The 23,906-nt window shown below is 36.3% G+C and overlaps 4 protein-coding genes across 7 annotated transcripts; 2 read left to right on the forward strand and 2 right to left on the reverse strand.

The window, feature by feature from the left end:
- Positions 1–76: 76 nt before the first annotated feature.
- Positions 77–10,621, forward strand: LOC142552146 (mediator of RNA polymerase II transcription subunit 10b-like). 3 transcript variants are annotated; one of them, XM_075661786.1, is made up of 5 exons: positions 77–454; positions 548–769; positions 851–953; positions 9,966–10,055; positions 10,286–10,399. In XM_075661786.1, the coding sequence occupies exons 1-5, from the start codon at positions 171–173 to the stop codon at positions 10,355–10,357; spliced, it is 771 nt and encodes a 256-aa protein (XP_075517901.1). In that variant the 5' UTR covers positions 77–170; the 3' UTR covers positions 10,358–10,399. The 3 variants fall into 3 exon arrangements, with proteins under 3 accessions (XP_075517901.1, XP_075517903.1, XP_075517902.1); XM_075661787.1 differs by having other exon boundaries at positions 86–454; positions 689–769; positions 10,286–10,621; XM_075661788.1 differs by lacking the exon at positions 548–769 and having other exon boundaries at positions 79–454; positions 10,286–10,621.
- Positions 10,622–13,347: 2,726 nt separating this feature from the next.
- Positions 13,348–16,612, reverse strand: LOC142552147 (putative lysophospholipase BODYGUARD 3). 2 transcript variants are annotated; one of them, XM_075661789.1, is made up of 4 exons: positions 15,685–16,612; positions 15,113–15,444; positions 14,742–14,941; positions 13,348–13,983 (listed from the first exon to the last, which is right to left on the reverse strand). In XM_075661789.1, exons 1-4 carry the CDS (start codon positions 16,220–16,222, stop codon positions 13,659–13,661), a joined length of 1,395 nt encoding a protein of 464 aa, XP_075517904.1. In that variant the 5' UTR covers positions 16,223–16,612; the 3' UTR covers positions 13,348–13,658. The 2 variants fall into 2 exon arrangements, with proteins under 2 accessions (XP_075517904.1, XP_075517905.1); XM_075661790.1 differs by having other exon boundaries at positions 15,113–15,441; positions 15,685–16,610.
- A 4,370-nt stretch (positions 16,613–20,982) lies between these two features.
- Positions 20,983–22,607, forward strand: LOC142552149 (protein BRANCHLESS TRICHOME-like). The gene has a single exon (XM_075661791.1). The coding sequence runs from the start codon at positions 21,096–21,098 to the stop codon at positions 22,170–22,172; it is 1,077 nt and encodes a 358-aa protein (XP_075517906.1). The 5' UTR covers positions 20,983–21,095; the 3' UTR covers positions 22,173–22,607.
- On the reverse strand, positions 22,481–22,922 carry LOC142550803 (uncharacterized). The gene is made up of 2 exons (XM_075659854.1): positions 22,788–22,922; positions 22,481–22,693 (listed from the first exon to the last, which is right to left on the reverse strand). The coding sequence occupies exons 1-2, from the start codon at positions 22,920–22,922 to the stop codon at positions 22,481–22,483; spliced, it is 348 nt and encodes a 115-aa protein (XP_075515969.1).
- Between the last annotated feature and the right edge of the window lie 984 nt (positions 22,923–23,906).

The raw sequence follows: 23,906 nt of genomic DNA on the forward strand, positions 1-23,906 counted from the left end.
TTTTAGTTGGTTGGTTGGTTGGAAAAAAGATAGCAAGTTACCCGATCAAAATATAACCCCAGTTTGTATGTTCGTAGATTGGGCCGATGACAGCTTTTTATATTGGGTGCATAAGTGATTACGACCACAAATACAGGAACAGCTAGTGGCCCATCTCCAATCTTGCGAACATGGACTCCTCCTCGCAGACCACAGCATCAGCGGCAGCTGAAGCCGGCGGCGTCTCGTCCGGCGGTAACGGCGCTATGATCCATCATCAGTTAGATGACTTATCTCCTATGCAATCTTCCGCCGCCGCCGGCGTCTCCGCTGCAGGAATTCTTGCGGATGATCCGAAACAAAATTTAACTCATGTCATTTATTCGATCCAGAAAACCCTAGGCATCCTGCACCAGCTCTACCTCACCGTTTCATCTTTCAACGTTGCTGCTCAGCTCCCTCTCCTGCAGCGCATGTAATTTTACATACAATGTTTTTACTCTCTTAATTTTTTTATATCTTTCACATTGTTTGATGCTAGGGACTGAGGAGTAAGTTTTTCACTCAGATTTGAAAAGATCTCATCAATTTGTATTCATTCGATAACTCCATGGATCCGAGTGCACTGTTCAGTTCTTTGGTGTAACGATCTTTCTAGTTTAATTTACGAGTCATTTTGCTTTGATTTCTTTTCTATTCCTGGATTAAGGAATACTTTGGTGTCGGAGCTGGATAACATGACCAAATTAGCTGAAAACTGTAACATTCAGGTTCCCATGGACGTTATAAAGTAAGGTTTTTGTTCTTGATCTATTGACCCATGGTTTGGTTAATATCAATATGTTATCGTGTTTGATTGAATTGGGCGCAGTTTGATTGATGATGGGAAAAATCCAGATGAATTCACTCGGAATGTATTGAATGGCTGCATTGCCAACAATCAGATTGCTAAAGGGAAAACAGATGCCTATAAGGTTGCTGTTTTCCTTGAAAACTTTCATAGATAGACAATATGAATGCTTCTGTTTTGCCTATGGACGTTTACCATTTTCACATCTTAATGTGCCCTGAGATAAATGAAGCCGATGACATAGTGTTGTGAAATTGTGATTAGTCAAAGAAAGCTTGCAAATAAGGGTATTTAAATGGCAGAATAATACTATATTTGATTTGAGCCTTTACTATCATCTTAGAAACGCGAATGCAATTGTGGCTCCCCAAACCTCGCCACGTAATTATACAATATGTGACGTCATATGCATAAAAATTTGATTTTCGACGACGTAATAATATAATGCATATACGACAAAATAATGCCATCATCGCACTATCTACGTCAGTGTAGCAGAAACAGTATAATAAATACACACATACAACTCAAATAAGACAATGAACCATATTGTCTCTATTTACTATTAACTACAGGACTGTTTGACTAGACACACTTAGTCCTTCACCACTATCCTGTTTCACGCATAGTCCTGTAACCTGCCCAACAGAAACAACCCTCAAAGGGTGAGCATACACAACAATCATCATCAAAATACATAACAGTTATATTATCAACAATATAAAATATAACTGGAATGATAACAGAAATACCCCATTTGCTGTCTCTGGACAATCAAGCCATCAACCTCAACAACATCACAATGCAACAATAACATCGACGATACGTCGCACCCCAACTCCGGCGACAGCAATATCGTCGAACGAACAACAACATCGACGATACGTCGCACCCCAACACCGGCGACAGCAATATCGTCGAACGAATAACATCAACGATACGTCGTACCCCAACTCCGGCGACAGCAATATCGTTGAACGAACAACATCAACGTGACAACATCAACGAAACGTCTCCCAACAACGATAATCAACAATATCAACAATAATAAACAACAACAAATATAATATCAAATCACCCAATTCCGGTGATTTATCATCGTTCAACGCAATAGTATTCATCAATACTAAACAATAACAACATATGCTCGTACGTCAACACGTACCTGATAATCGAGTATATATAAAATCTGGCTATTTCTTTGATCCCGAGGCTTGTGATGTATCTAAATAATTCAGCGACAATATCAGATCATTGTCACCGTATCAACACAATAATAACAGCCTCAACATATAACATCAAATAGCCCAACAACAATTAATTCAACAAAATATAAAACTCGATTATAAAATCTTATCGTACAACAATTTAATATTCTGGTGTATTTAAATCACAATACTATTATCAAATACACTCTAATTAATTTAACTTCAAATAATAGGCTATTTTATAACATCCGTCAAATTACGAAAACTTTATATCAACGTGTAGCCTATACTTCGTAGACTCCGAATATATAATCAGAATTAATAACAACTGACAAACAACTCACCAATTTCAATTCAACGATTAAAAATCCCTAATTATAATAAATTAGGAATAATTCAAAACAACATCACTATAATCATCTCTACTTTGTTAAAATTATACACTATTCAACAATCTTCAATTTCAGTATGATTTAACAATTTATCAGATTTATTTCAGAAATCGACGAATTTCAAACATCACCAAAACTATAAAATTTATACCTCAAATCGAAGACCTCGTGTCAACGATCCCAGAACTGAAGTCGGTTCGTCGATTGGATAAACCGATAAGTCGCAAAATCGAGAAGAAAAATTGAAATTCTATTTCTCTCCTCTGCTGTGTCCTTCGTTTATCTCTTCTGTTGCTTTGAGTTTGGTGGAATTCAAATATGATTTCCACCGACTCAAATTTGATTTAGTTTTTTTTTTAATATATTATATTATATTATATTATATTAATAAAATAAAATAATATAATATAATATAAAATATTTAAGATTTTCAACATCGATACATTCGTTTGGATCCGTCAAATGATCAAAATTTTCAAAACTCAAAACATAAAACTTCTATATCTTTGAGTTTTCTACGTTATATCCAAATTTCAAATCATTTGGACTTCATATGACCAACATATGTCATATTTCATTTTTTTTTAAAATCGTTAATTATTTAGTAATATCATATTACTAATTCAACAACTTGTGATATTTACTTCAGGCATTACATTTCTACCCCCCTAAATGAATTTCGACCCCGAAATTAAGTAAAAGCAACAATAACATGCGTAAATAAAGATACGTCATACCATCAAAATAAGTAGGGGTAGAGCTCCCTCATATGCCGCTCTGTCTCCCAAGTGGCCTCTTCGACACCTCTATGCTCCAACTGAACCTTCACCATCGGTATAATCTTACTACGAAGCTTCCGTTTAGATCGATCCAAAATACAAACTGGTCTCTCAACATAAGACACGTCAGGATCTAACTGAACATCAGAAATATCCAACACATGTGAAGGATCCGGCTCATACTTCCGCAACATCGACACATGGAACACATCATGAATACCAGATAAAGATGGAGGTAGAGCCAATCGATAAGCCAAAGTGCCTATCCGCTCTAATATCTCATATGAGCCAACATACATCGGTGCCAACTTTCCTTTCATACCAAATCGTAATGTGCCACGGAAAGGAGAAACTTTCAAAAATACTCGATCGCCCTGCTGAAACTCTAAGGGTCTTCGTCTTTTATTTGCATAGGCTGCCTGTCTATCTTGAGCTGCTTTCAATCGCTGCTGTATCAACTTTACTTTCTGTTCCATCTCAAGAATCATATCAGGACCTGTGACTGCAGCTCGATCAACATCATCCCAGTATAACGGAGATCTACAACGTCTCCCATACAATGCCTCAAATGGATCCATCTGAATACTACTCTGATAACGGTTGTTATACGCAAACTCTACCAATGGAATAGATGACTGCCAAACAGATTTAAAATCCATAACATAAGCACGCAACATATCATCCAGCGTCTGAATAGTACGCTCAGTCTGACCATCTGTCTGAGGATGATAAGCTGTACTCAATCTCAACTCTGTCCCCATCGCAGTCTGCAATCCTTCCCAAAAATGAGAAGTAAACCGAGGATCTCTATCAGAAATAATAGACACTGGAATCTCATGCAACCGTACAATCTCTCGTATATACAACTGTGCCATCGTCAAGTACGTACTACTCATGCTATAGAGTATAAAATGTGCAACTTTCGTCAATCGATCAACAATAACCCAAATAGCATCAATAGTTCCAGTGCTTCTTGGCAAATGAGTTACAAAATCCATCGATATATGCTCCCATTTCCAATTCGGTACTTCTAAACTCCTCAATTCACCTCCTGGCCTTCTCATCTCACCTTTGATCTGTTGACAATTGAGACATCGACGTACAAAATCAATCACATCACGTTTCATTCCCTTCCACCAAAACTGAGAGCGTAGATCCTTATACATCTTCTTGCCACCAGGGTGGATAGAATATCGACTACAATGTGCACGCCGCAACAGGCCCTGGCGCAACTCAGATATATCAGGAACTACCCATCTATCATTCATCCTCAAACTGCCATCATCAGCCACTCTAAAACGAGTATCTTGTTTCTGAGAAACTAACTCCCTCCATTGCTGAACTCTCTCGTCTGTCATCTGTGCATCACGAATACAACCATATATATCAGGTTCAGCTAATAAGGTAGATACCTGGATAGGAGTCGTCGAGATATCAAAATCATATCCCAAGGAATAACAAGACATCATCATAGCTGATAAACGACTCACATCCTCTGCAGTACAACTCACTTTACGGCTCAATGCATCAGCTGTAAGATTGGCTCGACCAGGATGATATTCAATCTCACAATCATAATCCTTCAGCAAATCTAGCCATCGTCTCTGTCTCATATTCAACTCTGTCTGTGTAAACAGAAATCTCAAGCTCTTATGATCAGTATAAATCGTAAACGAGGTACCATATAAATAGTGTCGCCATATCTTCAAGGCAAAGATAATGGCTGCTAACTCCAAGTCATGCACGGGGTACCTTGTTTCGTGTGGTTTCAGCTGTCTCGAGGCATATGCCACAATATGTCGATCCTGCATCAAAACACATCCCAAACCATGTAATGATGCATCAGTATAAACAACAAACCTCTCGTTTTCCGTAGGGATTGATAACACCGGTGCAGTCGTCAGTCGGTGCTTCAACTCCTGAAAACTCCTCTCACATGCTTCAGACCACTAAAATCGCACACCTTTCTGAGTCAACTGTGTCAAAGGCCTAGCAATCTTTGAAAATCCCTCGATAAATCGACGATAATAACCTGCTAAACCCAAGAAACTACGGATCTCGGGTACAGATGTAGGTGCAGACCACTGTAACACGGCTTCGACCTTCGTTGGATCAACAGAAATCCCATCTCTCGATATAACATGACCCAAGAAGACCACTCGATCCAATCAAAACTCACACTTACTGAGTTTGGCATACAACTGTCTATCTCGCAACACCTGTAACACTGAACGCAAATGCCCTGCATGCTCAGCTTCACTCCTGGAATATATCAATATATCATCAATAAACACAATAACAAACTGATCGAGATAAGTCTGAAATACCCTATTCATCAAACTAATGAACACAGCTGGAGTATTCGTCAACCCAAATGGCATAACCAAAAACTCATAATGCCCATATCTGGTCCTGAATGCTGTCTTCTGAATATCCTCATCTCTAACTCATATCTGATGATATCCTGACCTCAAATCAATCTTCGAATATACCGAGGTTCCCTGTAACTGATCAAACAAATCATCAATACGAGGGAGGGGATATTTATTCTTAATAGTTACCTTATTCAGCTGTACGATAGTCAATACAAAGCCGCATCGTTCCGTCTTTCTTTCTCACAAATAAGACTGGTGCACCCCAAGGCGATACACTAGGGCGAATGTATCCCTTGTCCAACAAGTCCTGCAAGTGGGCTTTCAACTCTCTCAACTCTGCTGGTACCATTCTGTAAGGAGTACGAGAAATAGGGGAAGTACCTGGCATCAACTCAATCCCAAACTCCACCTCACGGGCTGGTGGGAAGTCTGGAATCTCATCAGGAAATACATCGGCAAACTCAGCAACTATAGGTATCTCTTCTATTCCCACCTCCTTCTTCTTCTCTGTCACATCTACAGCATAAATAAGATAACCCTCATGCCCATGCTCCAATAACCGAGACATCCGGATGGCAGATACCAACGGAACACGGGGACGAGAACCCTTCCCATAAAATGTCCAACGCTCTTTCTCATATGTATAAAAATATACCACCCGCTGATAACAATCAACTGTCGCACAATATCTCCTCAGCACATTAATTCCCACAATACAATTAAAATCAGTCATCTCTAGAATAATCATATCAGATATCAGCTCATAGCCCTCATAAGAAATAATACCATCTGATATCATCGATACAACTGATATATCAACTCCAGAGGGTGTCGAAACAGAAAGAGGCATAGACAATGAAGACGAGCGCATATGATGCTCAACCACAAACCTCTTCGATATAAAAGTATGCGAGACACCAGTATAAATAAAAATATAAGCAGGATAAGAACATAAATAACACTTACCCGCTATCATCTCCTCTCGTGCCTCCTCTGCATGCTCTTGTGTCAAAGCATACACCTGTGCCTGAGGCGGACCAGCTCCCTGCATACTTGGCTGTCCTCCAGAAGGTCGTGGTGTAAACTGCTGAGGCTGTTGTCCTCCTCTCTCTGAGGATCTACCTCTAGCACTCCTAGGCTCTCGCTGTCCCTCACGACTAGGACACTGTCTCGCCAGATGGCCAACACCGCCACACTCAAAACAGGTGATCTCGGTCTGTGTACACTCTCTGATCAGATGAGGTCCCCCATAACGAAAACATCTCACTGCTCTGGACTCTCCTCTCTGCCCCTGAACAGACTGAGAACTGCCCCCACGGCTCTCGACACGTCGTGAATCAAATCGACGCTTCCCAGATGATGCTGAAGAAGAAGATGAACCCTTATGATATTTAAAAGATTGTCTTTGTGGTCGCAATGACTCCCTAGTTGGCTCTGATAATCGTCCCTGAGCCCGATACTCCTGCATAACCAACTCAGCCATCTCAGCCCTTGTCACTGCATCCTCAAATGATACCGGGTTATTTGATTGCACGCGATCAAATAACTCTAACTTCAATCCTTTCAAGAAGTGCCTCATCTTAGCATGAACATTCGTAGCAATATGTGGCACATATTTCAGCAATGCAGAATACCGAAACTCATACTCAACAACAGACATACTGCCCTGTCTCAAATCCTCGAATTCTCTCTCTTTCTTCTGTCTGGCTGCTATAAAAAATACTTATCAAGAAAACGAGATCGAAACACATCCCAATCAACAGTACGGCCCTGAGCTCTCAATCCGGCCTCAGCCGTCTGCCACCACAATAATACATTCCTCGAAAGCTGAAATGTAGCCAATCGTAACCAAGCAGACCTAGCACACAGAGTGGTCACAAATATCTGCTCTATCCTCTCAATCCACTCCTCGGCTCGCTCACCAGTCTCAGAACTATCAAATCTCGGTGGAAGATAACTGCTAAACTGTGCCAAAGTCAACTCACCGGGCAATAAAGGCTGATCTGCAGGTGCCTGTCCCATAGGAGGAGGTGGCAATGGATTCATCTGCCCAAACCCACTGTCAACCTCTTCCATTTCCTCGTGTGGGTGTACTTGTTCTCTAGCTGCCATCACTGGAAATCAAATTGTTAATCATAACATTTAACAATTACAATCCATTAATCATCATCACACCTTTCGCACGAAAGCACACGCAACTAAAGAACAATCAATCATACCAAGAAGTCATCAAAAATAAATCACATGCACAGACACACGCAGATAATATCGCCATCCAACTCCCTCATCACAAACTCAACTCCTAACCATCCCAGACATCTAACATTTGCTATGATACCACCAAATGTGGCTGCCCAAACCTCGTCACGTAATTATACAACATGTGACGTCATATGCATAAAAATTTTCTTTTCGACGACGTAATAATATAATGCATATACGACAAAATAATGCCATCACCACACTATCTACGTCAGTGTAGCAGAAACAGTATAATAAATACACACATACAACTCAAATAAGACAATGAACCATATTGTCTCTATTTACTATTAACTACAGGACTGTTTGACTAGACACACTTAGTCCTTCACCACTATCCTGTTTCACGCATAGTCCTGTAACCTACCCAACAGAAACAGCCCTCAAAGGGTGAGCATATACAACAATCATCATCAAAATACATAACAGTTATATTATCAACAATATAAAATATAACTGGAATGATAACAGAAATACCCCCTTTGCTGTCTCTGGACAATCAAGCCATCAACCTCAACAACATCACAATGCAACAATAACATCGACGATACGTCGCACCCCAACTCCGGCGACAGCAATATCGTCGAACGAACAACAACATCGACGATACGTCGCACCCCAACACCGGCGACAACAATATCGTCGAACGAATAACATCAACGATACGTCGCATCCCAACTCCGGCGACATCAATATCGTTGAACGAACAACATCAACGTGACAACATCAACGAAACGTCTCCCAACAACGATAGTCAACAATATCAACAATAATAAACAACAACAAATATAATATCAAATCACCCAATTCCGGTGATTTATCATCGTTCAACGCAATAGTATTCATCAATACTAAACAATAACAACATATGCTCGTACGTCAACACGTACCTGATAATCGAGTATATATAAAATCTGGCTATTTCTTTGATCCCGAGGCTTGTGATGTATCTAAATAATTCAACGACAATATCAGATCATTGTCACCGTATCAACACAATAATAACAGCCTCAACATATAACATCAAATAGCCCAACAATAATTAATTCAACAAAATATAAAACTCGATTATAAAATCTTATCGTACAACAATTTAATATTCTGGTGTATTTAAATCACAATACTATTATCAAATACACCCTAATTAATTTAACTTCAAATAATAGGCTATTTTATAACATCCGTCAAATTACGAAAACTTTATATCAACGTGTAGCCTATACTTCGTAGACTCCGAATATATAATCAGAATTAATAACAACTGACAAACAACTCACCAATTTCAATTCAACGATTAAAAATCCCTAATTATAATAAATTAGGAATAATTCAAAACAACATCACTATAATCATCTCTACTTCGTTAAAATTATACACTATTCAACAATCTTCAATTTCAGTATGATTTAACAATTTATCAGATTTATTTAAGAAATCGACGAATTTCAAACATCACCAAAACTATAAAATTTATACCTCAAATCGAAGACCTCGTGTCAACGATCCCAGAACTGAAGTCGGTTCGTCGATTGGATAAACCGATAAGTCGCAAAATCGAAAAGAAAAATTGAAATTCTATTCTCTCCTCTGCTGTGTCCTTCATTTATCTCTTCTGTTGCTTTGAGTTTGGTGGAATTCAAATATGATTTCCACCGACTCAAATTTGATTTAGTTTTTTTTAATATATTATATTATATTATATTATATTAATAAAATAATATAATATAATATAATATAAAATATTTAAGATTTTCAACATCGATACATTCGTTTGGATCCGTCAAATGATCAAAATTTTCAAAACTCAAAACATAAAACTTCTATATCTTTGAGTTTTCTACGTTATATCCAAATTTCAAATCATTTGGACTTCATATGACCAACATATGTCATATTTCATTTTTTTTTAAATCGTTAATTATTTAGTAATATCATATTACTAATTCAACAACTTGTGATATTTACTTCAGGCATTACAGCAATGATACATTTAACCCTTTCTTGATTTTAACATGCATTTTAATTCTTCCGCACCACTACGCATCAGTGTAGATATTCTAATTTCTGCCCATTTCAATCTTAATCGTGTATTTTTTGTTGTTGCTCCGTATATGATGCAGGGACTGCGAAGACATCTACTTGAGGAACTAGACCTGACATTTCCTGATGAAGTTGAAGCTTATAGGGAGATACGTGCATCATCTGCAGCTGTGAGCTAGATTTAATTCCGGTTCATCTGTTTTCTTACTCGCTGCTAAATATTAATGATTGATTAGTTGAATTATTATATGTTGTTTTACCTTTCCACCATGTTTTTTAAATTATTTTTTGGTGGGAACATGATTCTGCTTGTTGGCATTTTATGAGGGACACTCTCACCTTACTGTTTGATTGCATGGACAATTTTAGAAAATCAATGAACCTATTGAAACTTATGCAGGAGTCCAAGCGCTTAGCGCAATTACAGAGCGTTCTACCAAATGGAGATGTAAAAGTTAAGGCTGAGAATTGAGAAACGCAGTTGTTCTGAACCAGATAGTTTCGACAGTTATTGGTATAAATTCACCGTCTGTTCTCCTAGATCTTTTGTATGTAATGTGGCCATTATATTATAGTATTCATAGAGGATTCTAGCTGTAATTACAAAGTGATGCTGCTTTGTTTTTGAGTTACTGTAACTTATTAAGAATATAATATCTGCTTCCTTCCGAGTTTATTAGCATCAGAATCTTCTTGTAATTTGTTATGCAGGCAATAAAAATGTGATTGATGAAAACAGGTTTTGATGTGCTAGCTATCTCGGGGGTGAGTCTGCTACACCGGGAGTAGATCTCCCGCATGCATCACATTTTTTGTTTTCAAGTGAGATCTTCGGTCAATCATCTTATACAACACGAAAACCAGGAAATATGCTCTGTGTAGTATAGACTCACCCCATCTCGTGGTATTATATATCTTTTAACTCTACCCTTTTATTCTGCAAAAGATAGTAAAAGAAAATTTTTGTTTTTTCAGCTTATCAAATTCTAATTCCAGAACTACTTATTCAATGATCTGTAATAATTAAAATTATGATGATTTAATATTTCTCGAAAAATAACTTTCTAGGATCCCACGACATGAGGGACAGATACTAGTGGAACTGATTAATCCAGAAAATAGCAAGGAAAATGGTGATCAACAAATGAAGTTGTGAATATTTTAAAAATTTTGCGAGAGTACGAACGATTTACATAATGTAATATTCTCAAGAACATTTGTCTCAATGATTCATACGGTTGGAGGGTTCATTTCTTATCACCCATGAATATATATCGTAATGGCTTTATTTTATATTAAAAATAAACAATGATTTAATACTAGATGGAATTGTTTCATTTTCTTGTAGTGTTAATAATTGCAACCTTTTAGAAGATACTCATACTTGTAAAGCTTGAAGAAAAATAGGCTCAAATTAATTAGTGGACAACTAAAACCAAAGATGAAGGCTAATTAATTAAGCGTCGTGTATTTCCGGGCACATTTTTAGTCAAATATATAGTCAATTTTCTATGATCGACTCATTCATCATGTATATCAATTATGAACATCTTAAATAATCGACTGCTTTTGAAAGTAATGAAAATCAGGCATATATATATATATATATATATATGCTGTGCTTGTTTGTGACCTCGGACCAGGCTTCATTTCCCTCAATTTCTTGCTCCGTTTTTTATCTAAAATCTTCTGATATTTTTACCCGATTCATATTATGGGTTTCTCCCAAGGATAGTAGAATTTTGTTAGATTTTTGAAGGTCTTCTTCGTTTGCGCTAATTTCGATATGGCGTGTTGAATTTAAATGGTTGTTGGCATGCAAGAGCAGATTGGTGTAATGATTAAAGATTTTGAGACCAGTAGTGGAAAATAGATTACCTACCTATACGGAACTTTTTCCATCATTGCCTGCTGAAATTTTTTTGAATATATATTTTGACAGTTGCTATATCCGATTTTTGTAATGGCTTCATCATGATCTGCTGAGTCTCAATTCTTTTAAATTTAAAATCTAGCTAGATCTGTAAACAGGGGTGGATAGAATCACAGAAATAGCTTATTGTCGGTCACCTTCTCCATTTTTTATATTTTAATTTACCTAGTACTGATTCATCCATCTTTCAAAATTAAATGATTTTGAATAACTTTAGCTTTGATTGGAAGATCTTGGATCCACGCCCATCAAGAGAGTGTTTTGATTTTAGTTAAATCCAAACCTGTATCTCAAAGTCCAAAGAAATTGTACGTCTGTAGAGTAAATCAGTTCGCTGGTCACATCCATCAATCCAGATCACTTTATTTGACAAGAACTGTCATCCTGAGTAGTAAGATGAGAGCGTCTAACAAGAGATTTACTCTCAAATGAGTTTGAGATCATTACATACGAGGAAGTCTCTTATGAGACGGTCTTATTAGTCTTTATTCGCAAGACCAGTCAAATTTGCATATATTTATAATAAAAAAATAATATTTTTGTTATAAAACGTTATATTTTTACATTATTGATCCAAATAGAATATACATATCATAACATTGATCTACGAGATTGTATCACAAGAGTTTTTGTGATCAGGAGAGAGAATATAGAATGTTTTGGTGGTATAATGGGCCGGGATTCTAATGGCTAATAAAATTAGTGGAGGCCAACAAAAATTGTATAGGCTTAATTATATTTTGGAGCCCACTACTATAATCTTTTGAATAGACAACAGTCAAATCCATTCAATTGGAGGCTAGTGGTTTGGGAAATTTAGTACTCGTTGGTGAGTAATGAGCCCATGCAAGTTACATCATCCCATATATATAAATATATACATGAAATGTATTTTGTGCAAGTTTAGAAAAATCAGGACCAAATAAATAATATTTTTCAAATAAAAGTAATATTTTTTTATTAATAACTCAAATAAGATACATGACTCACAAAATTGACTCGTAAAATGGTCTCACGAATTTTTTTTGCCTTTTTTAGAATGAAAATGTGGCATCTTAAATAATGGCCTTTTTTTTTTGTCAACGTTGAGCTGCCAATTCAAAAAAATTGCACTTTTGTTTGTTTTGTTGCATGAGGATCCCAATTAATTAACTAATACCTTCAGCTCCATAACCACCAGCACTTATTCAAGAAAAAAATCTCACATGAATTAAGAGCTCCACATGTAGCCTAGCCATGCCATAAATGTTGGATGGCTACTTGCATAGATTTAAATTTGTGGTCAATTATCTGCACCTCTAAATCACACTTTTATCAATAACGCAAGCATTTAATTCTACAAATGACATGATCAGAATCCTTACATCAATTGCAAGTTAATATGATTATCTTGAGATGAAGATTGAAATTTATCCTTCCGATCCGTTTATTGACAAAGATGGCTGATAGACAAGAAGTATCACACAAATGTTGTTACTTGGTCGATGCGACTGGGTATTTCGATCTCTAATCGATCTCTACTTGAAAAATGAAGGTTAAAAGATAGAAACCATTATAATCAACTCAAATTTCACAATGTTGTTAATGGAAACACATTGCATGTTTAAATTCAAATGTACATGTCACAAGTTGCGAGTATATGCAACATATATATATTTAGTGTAGTTAATTAACACTTGGATAATAGACGGGGTGATCACCAATACTCAACTAAATTCCAAATATATACTTATAAGGAAAAGGATTTAGAAAACTTGAAAAATCCCATCTTTCCTATACGACGATCTTAATCAAATGTGATAAAACTTTTTTTCCCTTCAATTATATGTCGTCTTGTTCCTCAAAAACTTGCATTTCTCCAAATTGCCTCGAGCTCTCTAGCAAAAGCCTTTTGCCTCCCTACGACAATGGTAATGTGATCCTTGTCCTCGATAACCTTAAGATTAGCTCTAGGGATTCTTGATCGCATGTTGTAACTGCATTCCACCGGGATCAGTTCGTCGTCTCGGCCATGAAATATCGCGACATCGCACTTGAGTCTATTTTTAACCTCGTCTATGTATCCTTCGATTTTTCCAGCCGTCCCACAAATTATATTGTGTAATGTATGCCACGCAGCGTTGTGAGTGTGAAGGAAGAAACCCTCCATCAAGTATGTTCTGATCCTGAAAAAAAAAAAAACTGAATAAAATTTGGTGTTGAAATTTCATATACTATGTTATTAAGGGATAATCAGTTTTGTAATTATTTTTTCAATATTCTTTTAATTTCGAAATTGTATAATAAAATATAATATTGTTTGCAATCATTATGATTTAAAATGAGTTAAAAATTTACATGTGTCCATTTTTGGATCATACAAGTGGAGATTTTGACTATTTATAAGGGAAGTTGGTGAAAAATCTCCAATCAAAATATTTCTTTGGGTTCACTCCTTACCCACAAAATTGTGGTACTATGTCATACAAAATGTGGTACATTTTATGTGTTAAATGTGGTACTAAAAAAATACACAGGGACTGAACACAAAAAAAATCGACGGCTGGAGACTGAAGTTCAATTGCTCGTATTTATAAAAGGGATCTCATTATTATACCTCACTGACATGAATACCACTTTCATTAACGATCGAATTGGTCCACATGATTGTCAATCAGAGGACAGAAAGAAACCTATTTCAAAGGTATGATATCCATTATTGCATTTCTGTAAATATATGTATTTTTTTTTTCAAAAAGAAAATGACATCAATGGGAACAAATATTTAAATGTGATAATAGAAAACACAACTAACATAATTAAATGGAAGTATGACGTCGAATTTATTTAAAAAATCGAATAATAATACATTAAGAAAATGGGAACAAATTTTTAAAAAAACATGAAATTTATATATATATATATATATATATGTATATCGCACCTGTTTCTTGTGAATAGTTTGGCGAGAAATTCCCACAAGCGGTGATTTTTGCATATAAGAAGACAAATGGTCCGACTAATATGCTCGTACCAGCAAGCCATGGACGCGCCCAAGCCAATCAGTGGCCACACGCGCCGTGGGGCTATCCTTCTCATCATGTATTGTGTCGCTTGTTCGCCCTTGGGTGTCGGAAAATATGGCTGCCACGACCATTTGTCGGTTTCAAACCCAAAAAAATAAAAAATAAAAAATAAAAAAAAATTCAAACGATATATGAAAGTATTTTTTACAGGGAAATTCTTGATAATAAAATCAATCCAATTAGATATATCATGAGTCGTAAATCATGAAATCAACGTGACATTGCGTACCGGTGCGAGTAGCGTCAGCGACTTGACGGAGGTGGGATGGTTCACCGCAAGCGCAAGGGCCAAAATGCAGCCAAGCGAATGCGCCACGATGTGGAAACATTTCACTTTGTATGGCTCCATTACAGACCTTTCGATCATGTCCACATGCTCCCTCAGAGTGTATAAAGAATCTGTGGGCTTGGGGCTCCTCCCGAATCCTAGCAAGTCCACTGCCAGTAATCTGTACTTGGATTTTGCGGACTTGGAGAAATTTGGATATAATGTCTCACTCCAGAAAGCAGATGATGATATGAAGCCATGGATGAATAGCACATCTTCTTGCACGTTATCTGCTTAAAAATTTCAAAACCATTAATTAAGACAGACAATTTAGATTTATAATAATAATAATAATAATATTGGGTTTTAATCAGTTTCATTTTTAATATTAATATAGTCACAATTCTTGAATAGTCAGTTTGAAATGTATAGTGAACACAATTATAAACGTAAAATAAATGTGAGTTGTTCATCTCCCTAATGATTTTGTTGAGCGAATTAAATGATGGGACTTTAATTTGTTTTTTTCTTACCTATTGCTCCATCAGCTTTGACAAAAAGAGTCTCTTCCCTAGACGAAGTCCACGAGGTGCAAGTTTTGCAATTGCAATCGGACCACCTGGGAACGGGGAACGTTTGCTGCGCTTGCAGCATTTCGATGATAGTCGAATTAACGGTGTAAGTCGGTCGAACCGTCCCGACTCGTCTCCTCGTTTTCCTTGAGGGATTTCTCGTCACCGTAGATTTCGAGACTTCGGACACAAGGGACGGGCGAGTGTATAGTGTGTCGGAGATTTCTTCCAGCTGCAGCTTGCTGCAGGTCAATCGAACAATTTTCGATTCGCCTTGCTCCGAGACTAAGATCTTTCCACTTCTTGTGATCACTTCTTTTGAAGATGAACAATAACAAGGCTTGCATTCTGACTCGATCAAGAAATCAGCGACCCTGTACACGTAGCACAACACGAAATCCAGGATGTCAAATAGAGCAAAAACGAGGAAACTCATGATTTCATTCAGGGACGTCCCTGCCATTGTTGAGAACTTTTGGATTTGATTCTTCATCTCCATTTATGTCACAAATGACAGCAGATTCTGACGAGCTCGTTATTCGACGTGATCACAAATTTCTTTTCTTAAATCACATCAGTTTTCTTCTCCCTTTAATTCGAGAAAATGGCCACTCCCACGGGCTATGCAGGGAGAGAAAACATAATGTTCTCAGTGTTTCTTCTCGGAAACAATCAAGAAAAGATATCGAGAAGGGGACAAAGAAGAAAAGGCCGGATTTTTTTTTGATACACGAAGACACGTAGAAGCAAATGAATTTATTTTAAGACTAAAATCATTTTGCAAGACATGGGGAAAGAAATAGGGTTGGTGGTGGTTGAACCTCCAGCAGAAGATGCTACAAGTTTTGCTCAAGAATTTAGACCCACGCTTAACAAGCTAAATAAATTAGTTCCTAGTTTTGTTTTTTTTTTTTTCATTTTACAATCTTCCTTCTTTATATAAACAGTACTTTTTAAAAACCATTAAATTAAATCACAAAAATCAAGACAAACAGCTTGCAAGTAATTACCATATATATTTCCTCCCGGCCTCGTTATATTACTTATGGTATAGACAAACAAAAATTAATGATGCAACCATTTTCAAAGGGAATAGGTCCCAAACTTGTTGCATTAATTGAAAGTTGTTTAGGCCACATGACTCCCATCTCTCCCACCTCTATATTACAAGGACAAAATTCTCTCAATCTTCTAATCCTTTAATTACTTATAGCTAGGGAATGTGAATGTGAAATCATTTTCCCTCGTTTTAAGAGAGGATTTTCACTAAATATCTATAACCTTCGGGTTAGAGGAGATCCTGGGTCGTTGTACGTTTTATCTCCATTTCGAATGAATTTATCGAGTCGAGGGTCCTGTCTTTGAGTCTAGTTTAGCTAACCTTAAAACCAGGTCATCTAACTTCTATCTTGCCATGATGTGATATTCGTTCTGTATATGGGATTATATTGCTCTATGTTAAGGGACAATCTATTTGTCTCGTAGGTTGTCATAATTCAAAAACTTACGATTCGCATACGAGCTTTGTGTTGGCTAAGGTTGCCATCTTATTTCATGCAAGGAAGGTGACAAACGCAATTTAAGGGGATCAATTCTTCCCACCTTACACCATGCTTTCTTTCATATTTAATCAATATTAACCCCACATACAAAAAAAAATTCATATAGCATATAGAAACTCCAAGAGAAGCTTGATCAAACGAATAGAGATTTATGGCCTAATGCTGTCTTTGTATATGCCAATTCATATAGCATTTTCAGAGATATCATCCTTATAAATTATCACAAATGTGGTAAGCTGGCTAACTAGAGTACTTCTTGTTCCCTAAAACTTGTCATTTGTTATACATGCATGTACTAGTTCTAAGTTAAATTTTTCTATCCTAATTGACATATGATCATGAATGAACATATTACATATATAATCTACGCGTATAGGTTTCGAGGACAACTACGGGCCTTGTTGTGGAGGATACTTCCCACCGTTCGTGTGCTACAATGGGAGAGACGTGAATTCGAGTTCTTCGTTGTGCAGTGACCTGAAAAAATATGTGTTCTGGGATGCATACCATCCCACAGAAGCAGCAAATCTAGTCGTCGCTGATCAATCAATGAATGGTGATTGATATAGGTGGATTTTACTTGTTTTTCATGTCATGTGATGTCCTAGTATGTTGCATTTATCGTTTAGATTGCATACATTTTGTGTTCATTTGGCATAATTTATGTTTTCTTATTGTTCATAATTGAAAATGCAGGCAATTCGCCTTGATGGGTGTTCGAGTTGATGAAATGTGTGAGCATTTGACTAATGATCAAGAATTCAATTCCACACACTCACCCTTTCTTGAGTGATCCTAATGCACATGATCTGCCCGATGCGGTTATATATGACTAACGTAGTATATATTATTGTATTAGTATGAAACAATTGAGATACCAGATGATGCAATTCATCATTAAATGAAAAAAAAAAGAGGAAAAAAAAGAACAGAGAAGAGTGAAAAAATAAAAATTAAAGAATAAAAACTTTAAATAAATATCTTGAACGACAAACTATGTATTGTGTTTCTAAGAAATTTAATCTTCATAAAGTACGTTAATACAATAATTTACTTTGGTATTACAATATGAATTAATTTCTTGTATTTGTGTTACATTGTATGATTCACGTGTTCCATATTGGTTGGATAAAAACTTTAAAATATATACTTTTTAACAACGGTTTTCACTATAATCGTTGTTGTATAACGTTTTTTTAAGGAAAAGACAACGGTTTTCACTAAAAACCACCGTTGTCTATTAGTATATTTTTTTGGACAATCGACAACGGTTTTAGAGCGTGTTTTTGGACAAACAACAATGGTTTTATTGAACTGTTTCCATTTTTAGCGATGATTTTTGCTTAACTGTCGTTAATAGCAACGTATTCACCAAAAACCGTCGCAAATTTTCTTTAAATATCCGCATTTTCGATCCATTTTCCTCCGCACCACTTCACAACACTTAAAATTTTTTTCTCTTAGACTATTTTAGTCTCGATTTAGGGTAAATTTTTTCGCTTCAATTTTTTTATAAATTTTTAAGTGTTAGTTAATATCATGAATATTGTTAGCATAGTCAGATTGTAAGTTTTTTTTTAAATATATTAAATTATTAGAAGTAATTTTTTTATTTTACTGAAAAAATTAGTGACGGACATCATGTTAAACCGTCGCTAAAAGTAGCGACGGACTCTATAAAAACCGGTTGCTAATTGGCGACAGTTTTTTTGATGTTTGTCGCAACCGTCGCTAATTGGTGACAGTTTTTTTGATGTATGTCGCTAATTTTAGCGACGATTTATGAAAAACTGTCAATAATGAGCGACGGTAAAATCCGTCGCTAATGCACTAATATGTTGCAAATGACAGAAAAGACAACGATTTTAAACCGTTATCGTTGACCACACTTTCAACAACACCCTCAGTTACAACAGTTTTAAATGGCCTTTATTCGTTGTCGTTTTGCGTTTTTGTAGTAGTGGGGTACACTAAATACAGGTGTAGAAATGATAGACGATATATAATTCAAAGTGGCAACATTAGAAGAGACGACCGATTAGTAGAGCACACACTTTTCTTTAAAGATTGTAGAAATTAGTTACGTTCAAATAATAAATGCTACCGTTCGTAAATCAGCCGGCAGTGGGAATACCACAATTTTATTGACTTGGTCAAATTGCTTCTTTATTATTATTATTATTATTATTTCTTTACTTTTCTTTTGTTTTCCTTTTTCAATCAATGCATCTCCGAGCAACTACCGTCGGAGCAACAAACTACGCAGCCAAGCTTCATCAAAACATCTAAATTTCATCAGGGGTTGATATTATGTTGAATTTGAGATCCCACATTTGTCAAAATTGATTTGATTCTTCATAATTCTTAAAATAAACCACTTTTAGATACCTAAAATACACCATGGTTTTGCTTTCCCGAAACTAATTATATTCAAATCTCACATTAAAAGAAATGATAAGTTGGATAATCTCATGTCACATTAAAATACCAAATTTCGATGAATAAATTTGAATTTAATGATTTCAAATCCACAATAACAAATCTATTGGTTTGTTCGGGATAAGTACGTACATTAAAAAAATTATTTCAAATCCCAACTTATTAATTTTTTAAAAAATTATGATGGATTTCAAATTCAAACAATCACGTATAAACACGAATAAAAAGTATCCAAGTAAATAAACTCAAGATCAAAAGTTATAATTGGACTTACAGGGCCCGCTTCAGCAAGATAGCGTTTAAGCCCATATCTATGGGTATGGGCTATGCTTTACCTCACTTTATTTTAAATTGTACGCTTCTTTCTCCATCATTTAGGGGGGATTTTTGGAGTGAGATCTAGAAAAAATCCACTCCCATATAATATTCCCAAAAACTAAATGTTTCTCCTCAAGTTTTTCGTCTAATAATCTCAAGGTATTAATTGTGTTTGTATATAAACAATTTGGTCTGACGCTTAATAGTCGATGTTAACCCAAGAACAAAAGGTTAGGTAGCGAGAATATCAGCACTGTCGAAAAATAATAGTAATAATGACTATGGTAATTTGTTTCAGAATAAACTTCGGTTTGTGAACTACGACACCACATTCGATTATACTGAGTGAAGTATGTATGACAAATAAAAAAGAAGAAAAAACACTGCCGAAGGCTCTGCTTTAAACATATCCATGAATTGGCACAATTATTGCCTGACGCTGGGCGGTCCTGTTGCATCACAGTAGGTCCAACAGGCAATAAATTTCCCCGATCATCACGTTTAATATTTATACATTATTTTTTTTTAAACCGTTTAATATTTATACATATACATTCATACATACATACATATACATATGAAATATATGAGTTTTGATAAAATTTTTAAATAAACAAAATTTAAAAAGCAAACCCTCCAACTCGAAACTTCAACAAGAAAATGGTTCCAAAAGCAGTGAAGCCAGCCAACTACCATCATATTCTTCCACTCATCCAATACTCATGTGGATCATATCATATCTTCTAAGTAAAGTAACTTAATTTTTGTTGAACTTTTCAAGAACTGACCGCTTGGAGAACAAATTAACATATTAGACTATCCCTAAAAAAATTAGCATAATCATCACAAATAAAAGAACAAAATAAATGTGAGAGAAGCTAGTAAAAGCGAAAGGGACATTGACATTTAAAAGAGACCACCTCATTCCCACTATTCCCCATCCATATGCTGTCAATAAATACACAGAAAGAGGTGCACCAGCATGTGATGCACGTAACTCTTCCCTCTCCCACTCTTCAAATTGTCTTTTGATCAAATGGCTTAGAATTATATATGGGCCTACTACACTTAGCAAAGCACAAAGGCAAAAGAAATAGGTGGTATTATTGGTGGTCGAGAATATTTAAGTTTCTTCAAAAGAAAAGGCATCCAATCTTACCCAAAAACGATCGAGTTAAAGCAAGGTTACACCCCATGTCAATGGAGGAGATGATGATGGTGATGATGAAGATAAGAAGCCATGAAACTCCCTCCACTTCTGTTCATCAGCACAACAATCATACCGATTTCCCTATCAAAACTTCAAGTTCTAGTCCAACTTGGAAACTTTACGAAAATCCCTTTTATATTTCTCAACAAAATCAAACGCTGCAGCATCAAGAACATATCTCAACAGATAAGAAACAAATTCACAGGCTCCACCTGCCTATATCCTCGCGTAAAATCGCGGCTTCTTTCTGGGATTTGACGTTTATCAAGCCTTTCATGGAATCTGAACTCGAAATGGCTAAGGCTCAGATCAATGAGCTGAAAGGTGAGCTAGAGTGTGAGCGAAAAGAACTTAAGAAAATGGAGTCTTTGAATAAAAGACTGGCTAAGGAACTGTCGGAAGAGAGGAAGGGCAGAGAATCATTAGAGAGAGTATGCGGAGAGCTAGCTAAAGAAATTTCATCTGATAAAGGAGAGATAGTGAGATTGAAGAAAGGTATTGAAGAAGAAAGGAAAATGCTTCGCCTGGCGGAGGTTATCAGGGAAGAGAGAGTGCAAATGAAACTCGCGGAGGCGAAAATCCTGTTAGAAGAGAAGTTCACTGAGCTGGAAGTAGCTAAAAAGATGGGAGCTGAACCATCTTTATCATCTTCTTCGGAAGCAAAACAAGAAGCGGGGATCGATAATCAAGAAACACATGTTCATACAATGGCGGTTATTCAGAAAAGATCATCTCCAGAAGCCGAAAATCCTCACATAAAAAGAGGGATTAAAGGGTTCGTTGAATTCCCGAGAGTGGTTCGAGCAATTGGGCGCAGAAGTAGTAAGCATCTGAGCAACAAATTGGAATGTCAAAAGGCTCAGTTGAAGATTCTGCTAAAACAGAAAGAGCCTGTGAGATTTGGCGTGATTGCAAGATAAGATCACATATTTTGATTAGTTTGATGTGCTAATTGTTAATTTGTTAGAGTTGATTTTGTGATTGAATTTGTTTCTTTTTGGGTAGAAGATTCTTAAGCTTGCTGTATGTGAATATGGCTTATTACCCACGGGAGAAGAAATCTCTTGAATATTGGCTTAAGAAAATGTTTGCTAGCTTTGGTTATGGATTTGTGATTAATATATGGATTTGGTGGAAGTAATCATGAGTAGATCTCAACCAATAAAAATAGGATCGAAAGTAATGGAAGTACTTTCCATCACAAGAGGAATAGAAACAACCAATTCGGCTACCTGCTTCGAAGACCATAGCTGCTGGCTTCTTCGTTGATACTTATCAATTTCATGTTCACGTCTTTTATCTCATGGCCCATATCACTACGAAATGCAACACTACTAGGGACCGACGAGGAGAAGCAGCAGCATAGCTTCTGCTTCATTTGAGTTTGGATCTCAACCTTACTACGTATGATCTCGTAATTGAACTCGTCCAGCAAGTTGTCCTGCTTCATAGGCGACGTCCTCCAGATTTTGCAGCCACTGCTTCACGGTTTGATCGTTTCCAGTCTTCCGATTCCATGCGTCAACTTAGAATGCCTGAATCATTCTCAATCTTTGTCCCAGCTTTTTCAGTTCATTCTTGAAACCCAGAATGAACCCGACCTCTTCTGCAGCAACAGAAATGAGCTTCTCCACCAAAACTTTAACAGCATCGATCGCTATTTCAGCCATCCCTGAACTTTTTTCTGCCGTTGAAAAGTTCGATCAGTTGCGTGTTCCTACTTCTGAAGCCTAAAGAGTTGACATTAGATTTGTATTTCTTTACCAGTTGGCCAAGTAATGTTACACCTTCATTTTGCAATTAAATTGATTAATGCATTCGGGAAGAAGAAAAACTTGAACAAGTGAAATCTCCATAACCGTATTTTTGAAAGAAAATTACAGGATGTTCAAATGAAAAATATATGCAGACTAGTATTTATACACAGTAAACCAAAACAATAAAATCTGAATAAAGAATACTAACGAATAATGGAGATAAGCGTGCTTCTTCAAATGCCCTTCTAATACTCCCCTCGAGATGAAGAGTGGATATTTTGGATTCCCATCTTGACCAATAAATCCCGAAATCTTCCAAGAAGAAGAGATTTTGTGAAGATATCAGCTAGCTGCAAATGCGAGGAAACATAGAAAACTTCGATGATTCCAGCTTGTATTCTTTCACGTGGCAATCGATATCGATATGCTTCTTTCGATCGTGAAAAATGGGTTCGAAGCAATATGTATGGCTGACTGGCTGTCACCAAACAGAGCCACTGGACCAACAATGTGAATGTGCACATCATTGAATAAAGACAACATCCAAACTACTTCATAAGTGTCATTTGCCATGGATCTATAATCAGCTTCAGCTGAAGATTTAGATGTTGTATGTTCCTTGTTTGATTTCCAATATATGAGGGAATCTCCAAGAAGGACACAAAATCCAGAAACTGATCACGAGTGTCCGAACAATCTGCCCAATCTGTGTTGAGGAAGTTTAATCCATTTGTTTTTACATGTTTATGTTGTCCTAGTCTTTAGGAGTATCAGTGAGTTTGTTTTCATTTACCTAGTCAATAGGAGTTTGTTTTGAACGTTAGTTTCAGTTATGTATTAGTCTATATATATAGGTTGTTTGTTTATGGATGAATAAGGAATAAGCATATTTATCCT

Source organism: Primulina tabacum, chromosome 7 (assembly GCF_025594145.1).
Source record: "Primulina tabacum isolate GXHZ01 chromosome 7, ASM2559414v2, whole genome shotgun sequence".
NCBI classification, from domain to species: Eukaryota; Viridiplantae; Streptophyta; class Magnoliopsida; order Lamiales; family Gesneriaceae; genus Primulina; species Primulina tabacum.

Coding starts and splice junctions, on each gene's coding strand:
- LOC142552146 (XM_075661786.1), top strand. CDS start 171: ATGGACTCCTCCTCGCAGACCACAGCATCAGCGGCAGCTGAAGCCGGC. Junction 455..547: donor CTCCCTCTCCTGCAGCGCAT/GTAATTTTACAT, acceptor TTTTTCACTCAG/ATTTGAAAAGATCTCATCAA. Junction 954..9,965: donor GGAAAACAGATGCCTATAAG/GTTGCTGTTTTC, acceptor TATATGATGCAG/GGACTGCGAAGACATCTACT.
- LOC142552147 (XM_075661789.1), bottom strand. CDS start 16,222: ATGGAGATGAAGAATCAAATCCAAAAGTTCTCAACAATGGCAGGGACG. Junction 14,942..15,112: donor CGCTGACGCTACTCGCACCG/GTACGCAATGTC, acceptor TGGTCGTGGCAG/CCATATTTTCCGACACCCAA. Junction 13,984..14,741: donor AAACTATTCACAAGAAACAG/GTGCGATATACA, acceptor TTTTTTTTTCAG/GATCAGAACATACTTGATGG.
- LOC142552149 (XM_075661791.1), top strand. CDS start 21,096: ATGGGCCTACTACACTTAGCAAAGCACAAAGGCAAAAGAAATAGGTGG.
- LOC142550803 (XM_075659854.1), bottom strand. CDS start 22,922: ATGGCTGAAATAGCGATCGATGCTGTTAAAGTTTTGGTGGAGAAGCTC. Junction 22,694..22,787: donor AAAGATTGAGAATGATTCAG/GCATTCTAAGTT, acceptor CCTATGAAGCAG/GACAACTTGCTGGACGAGTT.